Here is a 12,387-nt window from a genome sequence, read left to right as displayed (position 1 = left end):
CAAGAAATCCCATAGGCAGATTGTCTAACACAGCACATGTAAATCCCAATAAACCCTATAGGCTTGTTATCTACCCAACTTTTATCCAGTGTACAACTATCCCCCCTTTTTCACTAGCCACCCCAATATTTGTTTACAATTAATTATTACAGACCAAGAATTGAATGAATTACATAATTATAAATATACATTAAACTATAAGAATCCTTAAGTAGGTCCAAAGTAATTTCCAAGCCTTCAGTAGTCTCAAGTGCCCACAATTCCATAGCTAATTTTATGTCTAGGTGTGTCAGAGTTCCCTAAGGACCTCAAGGATCCCGAGCAGTGCTCACACCCAGACCTTTCTCAAGTAAGAAATGATTTATGTGCAGTGTGGAAGTGCCAACCCTAATATGCCAGAGTTCAAAGAGATCTCAAAGGTCTCAAAGCAGTACACATACCAGAGGGGCAGGACTTAGTAATCTAAGAGTAATATGAGAGTGCATAATGATTTGAAAGAGTTTGGTAAATAGTATAAAGAAAGGTCTTAGGAATGAAAAAAGTTTTCTGAAAACCTGTACTGGTTTTAGTAAAACAATAGTAGGAAAAGCATGAAAAAGAACATCTTGAAATCGGAATACCAATCCCAGAACAGATTCAAAAAACGCTTTGGCAAACAAACTTCACACAAGGAGAAAGGGGTAGGGGACACCTAGAATGCACCTTAGTGATAGCAAACAAATACGCAGATTCCTTAAGAAGTTATGGAACTGACCAATTAGTTACAAAGATATGTTGAGAACACATAGGTCTTAGACATGACCAATACACACAACTAGAGTACCTTTGAAAGGGCTAGGTGTCTTAACAGGATCTCATTAGTGAAGTAGAGTAGGTAAGACTTAGATGAACAAACTAGACAAGCACTTCATAAAACATTCCAAGTTTTAGAAATACTAATCACATGTAGAATAAGCAGAATTTAGACATGCTGGGTGAGACAGTAAACAAATAATGCAGCTTGGATATATTAGTAAACAAATAGGATTCATGCAATTATCTAAAACAGGATTGGGCATGCTAAATAGTAAACTAGTTATAGCTTTTAACAGAACAAACTTAAACATGCTGAGTGATACAGTAATTAGGCAGTATAATCTAAGCATGCTGATTGTAAATTGAGCTCATGACAATAGAATAGTAAATAGAACTGGAAATCACAACTAATGAACTGCATCAACATAGAAAACACATAGTTTTGGAATGAGAGTTGAATCAGGACATACCAGTTAAGGAAAGAATAAAGAGTATAGAGTAGAGAGGATGCAAATAGCCATCGTTGGCTTACATCTAGCTGGATTAGTGAGAATTGCAAGTAACAAACGAGAATAGAGAGCCTTTGAGAGAGTGAGAGTATAGATGAACTAGTGTTCGTGTCTAAGAAGTTAAAATAAGAGAGTTTATATTGTAGCTTGAGAGTAGAGTAAATAAGGTAAAGTAATCATCAATCAGCAATTAAGGAATTTCAGAATCAATCATACAAGGATTCAACATAGTTTTTCTTCTTTAATTAAGGAAAATCAACCATCGGTAATTATAAGAACTAATTAAGGCAAGCGGTTCAATTAAACGGAGTAAATAAGTTAGAATCAGAGGTCTTGTTAAACAAAAAAATTCCGATCAAACCAAAAATAAAGAGCTTCGGAATAGAGAGTCAAGGGTTTAATTAAGGAAAGAATCATGCAAAGAGTCAGCAGGTATCACAGACAATTTCAAATAAGGTAAGAATGGAATAGTCAGGAAACAGATTGATAAATCAAGAATTCAAATCAACACTGATTTAAGGGTGAAAATATAGGTTTACCATGAATAGGCAAAAAAGAATATAGACACATAGAATTGGTAAGGAGTCGAACCAAAAACCTTAGTAGAGGCATATTAGGATAAAAATCACAAGACCTCTAATTAGGCTAAAGAAACATCACAGGAACCAAAGCATAAGACAAAATCAGTACACAAGTAACTCAGAAACTAAACAAAATGTTGAAAAAATTAGGTTTTTAGCATAAACGAGTTAGGGTTAGAGCAAACCTTACAAAATCGGTTAAAACACATAAGAAATAGAAGATTAAACACTCAAAATTATCAAATGATTTTGAAAAAAAAAGAAATTTTTGGGAAACCCTAGTTTAGAAAAAATGGAAAACCATTCTAAAATTAGAAGGTTCTTGTAAAAATCAGAAGGTTCTTGTAAAACTCATACGAAATAGGTTCGATCTATCTTAGATTTTGCACAGATCTGAGAAGTTCAAAGGACAAAAATTAGGGTTTCAAGAAGAACAACATAGAGGTGAAGAAGCAAGCTTAGAAATCCATAGATCTAAGGCGATATAGGAAGATCTTACTCAAAATCGAACTGGAATAGCCTGAAATAGGCGAGAAAAGGCCAAAGGCGTAAGAAAACTAACCCTGGTCCCTTGAGGACCCGAATATGGCGATAGCATTACAGGAGAGGCCATTAGATGCCTAGGGGTGGTGAGAAACCGCCATGAATGGCCATAGATGAGTGCCGACAAGGGTGGATTAGGGTTAGGTTTTCAGATCAATGGAGAGGAAAGGGGTCTCAGGGCAGCTGTTTGGGTGAGAATAGCCGGGTTTGGGGGTTAGTTTGGAACTAAAAAAGGTAAGGGTAATGGTGGCCGTTGATCTATGTGATCAACAGCCAAGATTAAAGGATTTGGGGGCGGGTTGGGTGTTATAGATTTGGGTTGGGTAAGTTTTTGGGCCCGATTGGGATTGCGGGGAGGGGGGTGGGGATGGGGTTAAAATTGGGCTAATTTAATAGGCTAGGTCCAAATTAAAAGGGGCTATTTGTTAAATACGTAATTAATTGCAAAAATAATTTTAAAAAATGGTTAATAAATTATAAAAATGATTTTCATGCATGAAAATGTTTTAAAGTAATTACTTAATATTTAAAAAATATAAAAGGCTATTTTTCGGTAAAAAATAATGTAATAATGCATGCACAGTCTATAATCGCAAAGTAGTTGCAATTGCATCCTAAAAATACCAATGTGGCTATTTATGCAATAACTGAAACTTAATATAAATGCAAATGATAAATTAAGCTACTAAAATTATTATAAAACTATTTTGTGATGCAATCAGTGATTGTTTTATTAATAAAATACCGGGATAAATTAATTAAAATATTTTAAAAATGTAGAAATTGTATGAAAAATGCTAATTGGTGCCAAGGCATAGTTTGAAAATATTATGGTAAAATTGGGTATCAACAGCTGCCCTTCTTTACCCGAAAAAGATGAAAGAATTTCGGGTAAAGACATGATGGCCTATTTTGACCGGATGGGATGTTTTGAAAGATAGAGGCCGGACTCCGGTCTTTGAGCTGCCTACATATTCCTGGTTTTACAGGAATCAGGCCATCTGTAGTTCTAGATTCATTGGCGGAATATACCGATGAAGTCATTACAAGAATGGACACGAGATTTCGGACTGGATGCAAGTGTGGTTATGGTGAATGGTCCAGGTTTGAGATGGCTGAATGAACTGGATCGAGGTCGCTCCTGCTAGGATAACAGTTGCTTACTAGTCACCTACAGATAAAGAGACACTACAAACATGTATTTGTGCGAAAGTTTAAACATGATGCACATTTTCTTTGGACCATGAAAGTTGTCTTCGGGTGGTTAAGGATGATGTCCTCAGACCATGATGTCCTGGGCCATGAATTTTTTAGGCGAGATTCGTAGGCCATGAAATGATGTTCTCGGGCCATGAATATGGTGCCTCCGAACAATGCCTTTGTATAATGATATGCAAATTTGAGAGGTCCTCAGGCCATGACATGGTGTCTTCCAGCTATGAGGATGATGCCTTTTAGACTATGACGCCTTTGGATAGGTCAGCGATATTTCAGCCTATAAGATACAATAATATGACATTACCAAAACACGGCTTAGTCTTATAAAATGAAGGGCAGAGCTTAGCCCAATCGAAAACAAATAGATAGTACCATAATAGATCGATATTTATACGAGAAGGGACAATGCTTGGTCCCTATGCAAATGTGTAGGCAAGGATTAGCCTCATGCAGATATGGAGGTAGGGATTAGCCTTATGCAAACGTGGAGGCAAAGATTAGCCTCATGCAAACATGGAGGCAAGGATTAGCCTCATGCAAATATGGAGGAAATGATTAGCCTCATGGAAATATGGAGGTAGGGATTAGCCTCATGCAAATATGGAGGCAAGGATTAGCCTCATACAGATATGGAGGCAGGGATTAGCCTTATGCCGATATGGAGGCATGGATTAGCCTCATGCAAACATGGAGGCAAGGATTAGCCTCATGCAGATATAAAGGCAAGGGTTAGCCTCATGCAAATATGGAGGCAAAGATTAGCCTCATTCAAATATGGTGGCAAGGATTAGCCTCATGCAGATATAGAGGCAAGGGCTAGCCTCATGCAAACATGGAAACCTAGTGGACTTTTGGATAAGGCTCGTCTTAAAGGATTATTATATGGAAAACATATTAATCCGACTAGATTTGACCATGATGCCTGCACAATTACGATAAGAGTAAGGTTACTATGGGGTCTAGACTGGTACCCTCAAACGGACAACTTGAGGGGGAAAGGCAAGGAACCGTCGACTGCACCGCTGATCGACTAGTTTAACCGCAAATAAGACTTTTCGAATTTAAGGGTAATAATTTGGAAGAGCATAACCACTCATCAAGCGTTGCTATAGGATTTGATACGCACGAGTGGAATATGATGTGGAACATGATTTATGCAATAATAAATATCATGTTGTTAGGCGTTTGCACATAGAAAAATAATAAATGCAGTATTTAAATAATTGAAAGGCAGTTACGGAAAAAGAAAACAAGGAGACAAGTCAGTTTTAGGAAAAGAAATCATAAATGCTTGAAAATCGATAGTTAAATTCAAATAAGGGAAATGGTACGTGACAAGGCATGCTTGGACTAATTCACAAAAATAAGTTTGTTATGGTAAGAGCCTAAATATACCCAGCAGAGTCGCCATGCTGTCGTGCCCCATTTTTCCTCACGGAGTCCGGGTTTTGAAATTCATGGGGAAACAACTCGTTTCCTAGATTTGGGTATGTGAAGAGTCGCCACCTAACGGATTATGGTGTGTTAGGGCACCTAGATCGGTTAACTCACGTAACTGGTTTGCATTACCAGAGATTAGGGTAAGGGCTCGAAATAACCTTTAGGGGAAGGTGTTGGGAACCCCTCGCGGTCCACACCGGTGGGACCTGCCCAAACTTAAACTATGTGAATTAGTCTTTTTACAAGTAAACAATTTCAACAAATATTTGCAAATAAGAGCATGTTTTTACATTCTAAACACAAGTATGATTCAGGAAATAGGAGCAAGAGAGAGGTTTGAACAACTTGCACACATGTAAAGAAAAGTAAATTCATTTAAGCAACGAGAGTTGGGAAATAGGGGTCCTAGGTTGGTTAGCCTACAGGATCATACCCACACAATTCCTGGTAATCACTCCTCAATGAGGGGCCACACGTGACATTAGCGCATAGTCATCATATCCTTACCATCCAATTCCCACCCCTTGGTCATAACCTAAAACGTTCTAGCAATCTTGAAAGATATCCTATGCGTGCATTACCCATCCCTTCCTTGTGGCCTTGGAGGTATTTAGGACCTCTAATTTAGGTAGTTCTAGACCATCCTAAGGAACTTAAAGGAGAAAAATCTAGGCGTCAACCAAAAATAATTAGGACTTCATTAAAGAGGGAACAATTAAAGGCTCACATTTTACCTCCACAAACAGAACAAGTAAGTGCACGTCTCAAACAACAGTTTTCAGATAATTAAGAGGAACTCTAGAATAGGATACCTAGGTGAGCAGTGAATATGCAGTATTGAGTTAGGACCAAAGTGTCAAAGACCTAGTTTGCCTACTGATTCTTTTAGACCTATTGAGCATGAGCAGTCACAGATAACAGAGCATAGTTTTACACTCGCAGGATTTTTAATCGCCCTATAGGCTTGCCTAGACATATAATAATGATGTCCTATGAGCATGCTATCTAATCATTGATCAAGAATGCAGTAAAACAACAAACAATTTAAAACGGGCCATTTGGATCCTATAGGCATGATTTTTTAGTGATGCTAATTAATGCAGCATTGAAAACTTATTAAAGATACGAATAGATTAGTTAATTAAACCGATTCAGAATCTACAAACATGAGTTAATGTTAAACTGATTTTAGGTCTAACTAAACTAGTTTTAGATCCTATAGGCATGATTTCTAATTAAACATAAGGAAAAGCAAGCAGAACTTATTTGACCAAAGCAAAATCCCTATAGGCATGATTTCTAAGGAGATGAATTTGAATACATGTTGTAATGGAAACTAAACCTCAGTTGCTTTACACCCTATATGCATGATATCTAATTATATGAAATGGAGCAGGTACAATTCATTTCAACCAAGAAATCCTATAGGCAGATTGTCTAACACAGCACATGTAAATCACAATAAACCTTATAGGCATGTTATCTACCCAAATTTTACCCACAATGTACCACTATCCCCCCTTTTTCACTAGTCACCCCAATATTTGTTTACAATTAATTATTACAGACCAAGAATTGAATGAATTACATAATTATAAATATACATTAAACTATAGGGAGCCTGAAGTAGGCCCAAAGTAATTTCCAAGCCTTCAGTAGTCTCAAGTGCCCCCAGTTCCATAGCCAATTTCATGTCTATGTGTGTCAGAGTTCCCTAAGGACCTCAAGGATCCCGGGCAGTGCTCACACCCAGACCTTTCTCAAGTAAAATCTAATTTATGTGCAGTGTGGAAGTTCTAGCCTTGATATGCCAGAGTTTAGAGAGATCTCAAGGGTCTCAAAGTAGTACACATACGAGAGGGGCAGGACTTAGTAATGTAAGAGTAATGTGAGAGTGCATAATGATTTGAAAGAGTTTGGTAAATAGTATAAAGAAAGGTCTTAGGAATGAAAAGAGTTTTCTGAAAACCTGTACTGGTTTTAGTAAAATAGTAGTTGGAATAGCATGAAAACGAACATTTTGAAATCAGAATACAAATCCCAGAACAGCTTTGGAAAACACTTTGGCAAACAGACTTCACATACGGAGAAAGGGGTACAAGCATACTGGGCTCGGCTCCTACCTCTACCTGTTAAGGTGCTTAAAACTATTGATGCATATTGTCGTAGCTATATCTGGTCTGCAACCAATACCATAACTAAGAAGGCATTGACATCTTGGGAAAAGATGTGCTCTCCTAATCTTGTGGAGGCCTAAACCTGGTGAACATCCATCTATGGAATAGGGCTGCTATTTCAAAAATATGTTGGGATGTGGAAGCAAAGCAAGCTAGATTGTGGATTAAATGGATTCACTCCTATTATATCAAAGGGCAGCAATTCATGCAAATGCCATCTCCCAAGCAAGCCTGTTGGATGATCAGACAAATCTCCAATGCTAGAACTGATTGTAGTCTGGTACAGAGGAACAAAAAGGACACTAGTGTAACTAGACACATATACCTTCAGCTGTTGGGACAACAAACTCGAGTGCCGTGGAAGTGCCTAATGTTTCAGAATTGCGCGAGGCCAAAAGCACAATATACTATGTGGATGCTATTACATGGAAGACTCCCAACCACAGATAGACTGGAAAAGTGGGGCTTGGCAGTGGATACACAATGCACTCTATGTCACAACCATGAGGAAAATAGAGACCATCTGTTTGTCACGTGTGAATATACGCGGAACCTATGGATGAAGCTTATGCAATGGATGCAGCATGATTATACCAGGACGCAGAATTGGGAGCAACATACGGGCTGGAGCTTGCATTATGCTAAAGGCAAGACCACAAGAGTAAGAATATTCAGACTGGTATATGCAGAAATAGTACACGCTATTTGGATTGAGAGAAATTTGAGAATTTTTAAGAAAAGGACACATGATTGGAATAGTATTGCCCGTGAGATAGCATACACATGTAATGTTAAAGTTACTGCTAGTATTCAAAGTACAGTTCATAGTTATATTTTCCTTTGAATGTATAGAGGAGTGTAGGACATAGCAGATGGAGTTTTGTAATGAGATAGCTAGCTGTGCAAGCGATGCTATGGTTTTGTACAGTTTTACGGGTGATTAATATAATAGTGATTAATTACCAAAAAAAATATAGTTTATATTGGACAAATTAGTTATTTATTATTTTATTAATATTTATGACTTTAAAGTCAACTAAAATATTACATATTAAATTATTTCTTTATCTGAACTAATGTATTAAGTCCTAATATTTAGGATTTTGAAATCAATTAGTATTTCAATTAATCTATAGAACTATAAGGAAAAACATAAAATCTAACGTTTGGAATTTTTGGCAACATATTTTTTTTTAAGGTGTGGATTCCAAATGGCAAAATACTCTTATATGTGGCAAAAGTCTTCAAATAATTAAACTCAAACTATATTATCAAGTAGGTTATAACATTTGAAAGTGTATCTATATAAATTTCACTATTAAATGCACGAAGACCCTTAGTGAAATAGCGTTCGCCTTTTTACCCTTTTAAAATATAGTTTATATTGGACAAATTAGTCATTTTATTATTTTCTTAATATTTATGACTTTAAAGTCAACTAAAATATTACATATTAAATTATTTCTTTATATGAACTAATGTAGGAAGTCCTAATATTTAGGATTTTGAAATCAATTAGTATTTCAATTAATCTATAGAACTACAAGGAAAAACATAAAATCTAACGTGTAAAATTTTTGGTAACATATTTCTTTTAAGGTGTGGATTCCAAACAACAAAGTACTCTTATATGTGGCAAAAGTCTTGAAATAATTAAACTCAAACTATATTATCAAATAGGTTATAACAATTGAAAATGTATCTTATATAAATCTCACACATAAATTATATAAAAATAATAAACGAAATAAATGAAGGAAAGAATTAAAAATATCAAAGAAAGCGAAAGTATGGGGTTCTTGGATATAACAGAGGTGCTTCACTTTTTAATAATGTTTTACGTTTTCATATATACAATTACTCATTTTATGTTACGAAATTTAAAAAGAGTAGAATACAACAACAACAACAACAACAACAACAACATACCTAGTAAAATCCCACTAGTGGGGTCTAGAGAGAGTAGAGTGTACGCAGACCTTATCCCTACCCCGAAAAGGGTAGAGAGGCTGTTTCCGAGAGACTCTCGGCTTAACAGAAGAGACAATAATATCAGAAAAGAAAAAAAGAGAAAAGTCATGTAACAACAAAATATGTCAGAAAGAAAATAACAACACGAATAAGTGAAAGGACAATAATACAAAACTATGCAAAATAACAATATGAACACAACAAAGACTACTAATAAACCTAAACAAAACTCTATCAGACTGCCCGGTATAAAGAGGGAAGAACTCTCGACTAACCCCTAGCCTACCACCCTAATTCTCTACCTCCACATGTTCCTATCAAGGGCCATGTCCTCGAAAATCTAAAGTCGCACCATGTCCTGCCTGATCACCTCGCCCCAATACTTCTTAGGCTGCCCTCTGCCTCTTCTCATACCTGCCAAAGTCAACAGATCACACCTCCTAACTGGTGTATCTAGGCTTCTCCTCTGCATGTGTCCGAACCATCTAAGTTGCGCTTCCCGCATCTTGTCATCCACGGGAGCCACGCCCACCCTCTCCCGAATATATTCATTCCGAATCTTATCCAGCCTAGTGTGCCCACACATTCATCTCAACATCCTCATTTCTGCTACTTTCATCTTCTGGATATGTGAATTCTTGACTGGCCAACACTCAGCTCCATACAACATGGACGGTCTAACCACCGCTCTATAGAACTTACCTTTGAGTTTCAGTGGCATATTTTTGTCACATATGACTCTAGACGCTAACCTCCATTTCATCCATCCCACCCCAATACGGTGTGTAACATTCCCGTCGATCTCTCTATCTCTCTGGATAATTGACCCTAAGTACTTAAAACTTTCTCTCTCGAGGATGACCTGTGATTCAAGCCTGACTTCCACATCCGCTTTCCCCGTCAAGTCGCTGAACATACATTCTACATATTCCGTCTTAGTCCTACTCAACTTGAAACTTTTAGACTCCAAGACCTGCCTCTATACCTCCAGTCTTCCATTAACACCATCTCTCGTCTTATCAATCAGAATTATATAATCAGCGAATAACATACACCATGGCACCTCTCCTTGGATATGGTGTGTTAGTGCATCCATCGCCAGAGCAAATAAGAATGGGCTGAGCACAGATCCTTGGTGTAACCCCATAACCACTGGAAAAGGCTCTGAGTCACCTCCCACAGTCCTAACCCAACTCATAGCTCCATCATGCATATCCTTTATCGCCCTAATGTAAGCCACCGGCACACCTTTCACCTCCAGACACCTCCAAAGGACTTCCCTAGGGACCTTGTCATATGCCTTCTCTAGGTCAATAAATATCATATACAAATCCCGCTTCCTACCCTTGTATAGTTCCACCAACCTCCTGATAAGGTGGATAGCTTCTGCAGTAGAACGACCTGGTATGAACCCGAACTGGTTTTCCGATATAGACACCACCCTCCTTATCATCTCTTCCACCATCCTCTCCCAAACTTACATGGTATGACTTAGTAAATTGATATCCTTATAGTTGTTACAATTTTGGATATCCCCTTTGTTCTTGTACACCAGAACCATTGTACTCCACCGCCACTCATCAGACATCCTCTTTGTCCTGAAGATAATATTAAACAACTCAGTCAGCCACTCCAAGCCTGCTCTACCCGCATATCTCCAAAACTCTACTGGAATCTTGTCTGGTCTGGTCGCTTTGTCCCGACTCATCTTACCCAAGACCTCCTCAACCATAATGAGCCTACAATACCTAAAATCTCGATGACTCTTGGAGTGCCCCAATTGCCCTAACACGATATTTTCATCCCCCTCTTTATTCAGAAGTTTATGAAAGTACGACTATCATTGTGCTTAATCTGGGTCTCTTCCATCAATACTCGACTGTCATCGTCTTTGATGCACCTCACTTGATCCAGGTCGCGAGCCTTCTTCTCTCTCACTTTGGCCAACCGAAATAACTTTTTGTCCCCACCGTTGCCCCAAGTTCCTCATAAAGCTGACTAAAAGCAACAATCTTAGCCTTTATGACCGCTAATTTCGCCTCCTTCCCAACCTCCTTATATCTTTCTTTGTTCGCTCTCCTCTGATCCTCGTCGGTGCTCTCTACTAACTTAATGTAAGCCACTTTCTTGGCTTCCACTTTACCTTGGATCACATCATTCCACCACCAGTCGCCTCGGTGCCCGCCATAGTAACCTTTCAAAACTCCCAACGCCTCTCTTGCTTCCTCCCTTATACAGTCCATCGTCGCCGTCCAAAATAGACTAGAATATTCCATTAATAATATTATTCTGTAATACATCGTTAACTTTCAGAATTTTAAACTATTTATCATATTTATTCAAATATCGAGAAGAAATCCATGGTAACTCAGAAATTATCTGTGATTCCAATAAGTTAATTTACGAAAATCTTTAATTTTTTAAATAATGATAAATTAAGCTAAATATAAGTGGATTTCTTGATTAAAAAAAATATTTGTTGTTCCTAAGAAATTATTCAAATTTTAGATTTTTTGGTATATAATGATTGTTAATTCTTTGAGATTTATAAAAGTTAAGTTTTCCTTTTATTTTTAATTGTTTGGAACAAGTCTTGCATGGATGTTTTTCACCCATTCAATTTTTTTAACTATTTGAAAAAGAGAATTTTTATTTAAAAGATCTAATTAGAATTAAAAACTTAAAATTTTGTATAAGGTCACATTGAGGAATTTGAATAAACCAAAAATATTATTCTTTTTCAAATTCAACATATAAGTGAAATCATTTTCCAGTTGACACAATTCTTAAGGTATGTAAATTATTTTCATAAAGACCATTGGTGATGAATGAAATCTGAAATCAAGTGAAATGTTCAATCGACACGATCTTAGGGTATATAAATTATTTTCATAAAGACTACTGTTGATGAAAGAAATCAGAAAATCAAGTGAAATCTCTTACACTAAAGTGTTAAGAGTTAAATTATTTAAATTCCAATCTTGAAAAAACAAAGATGATTCTATAGGTACAAAATGTATTCATCAATATAAGCTGACATTAATTTCTTTTTCATTTTTCATCAATTCCTATAATTGACTCTCTATTTTATTTTTATATTATGTTGTTTATTATAAATTTTTATTCGATATTAGTCATTTTCAGATTTTACAT

General features: G+C 36.8%; 1 protein-coding gene across 1 annotated transcript; it reads right to left on the bottom strand.

The window, feature by feature from the left end:
• Positions 1–10,213: 10,213 nt before the first annotated feature.
• LOC138886097 (secreted RxLR effector protein 78-like) lies at positions 10,214–10,699 on the bottom strand. The gene has a single exon (XM_070167128.1). The coding sequence runs from the start codon at positions 10,697–10,699 to the stop codon at positions 10,214–10,216; it is 486 nt and encodes a 161-aa protein (XP_070023229.1).
• Between the last annotated feature and the right edge of the window lie 1,688 nt (positions 10,700–12,387).

The sequence above is a fragment of the Nicotiana sylvestris genome, chromosome 2, assembly GCF_000393655.2.
Source record: "Nicotiana sylvestris chromosome 2, ASM39365v2, whole genome shotgun sequence".
Lineage (NCBI taxonomy): Eukaryota > Viridiplantae > Streptophyta > Magnoliopsida > Solanales > Solanaceae > Nicotiana > Nicotiana sylvestris.
This window is presented reverse-complemented; position numbering and strand designations above follow the sequence as displayed.

Coding starts and splice junctions, on each gene's coding strand:
- LOC138886097 (XM_070167128.1), bottom strand. CDS start 10,699: ATGGTGGAAGAGATGATAAGGAGGGTGGTGTCTATATCGGAAAACCAG.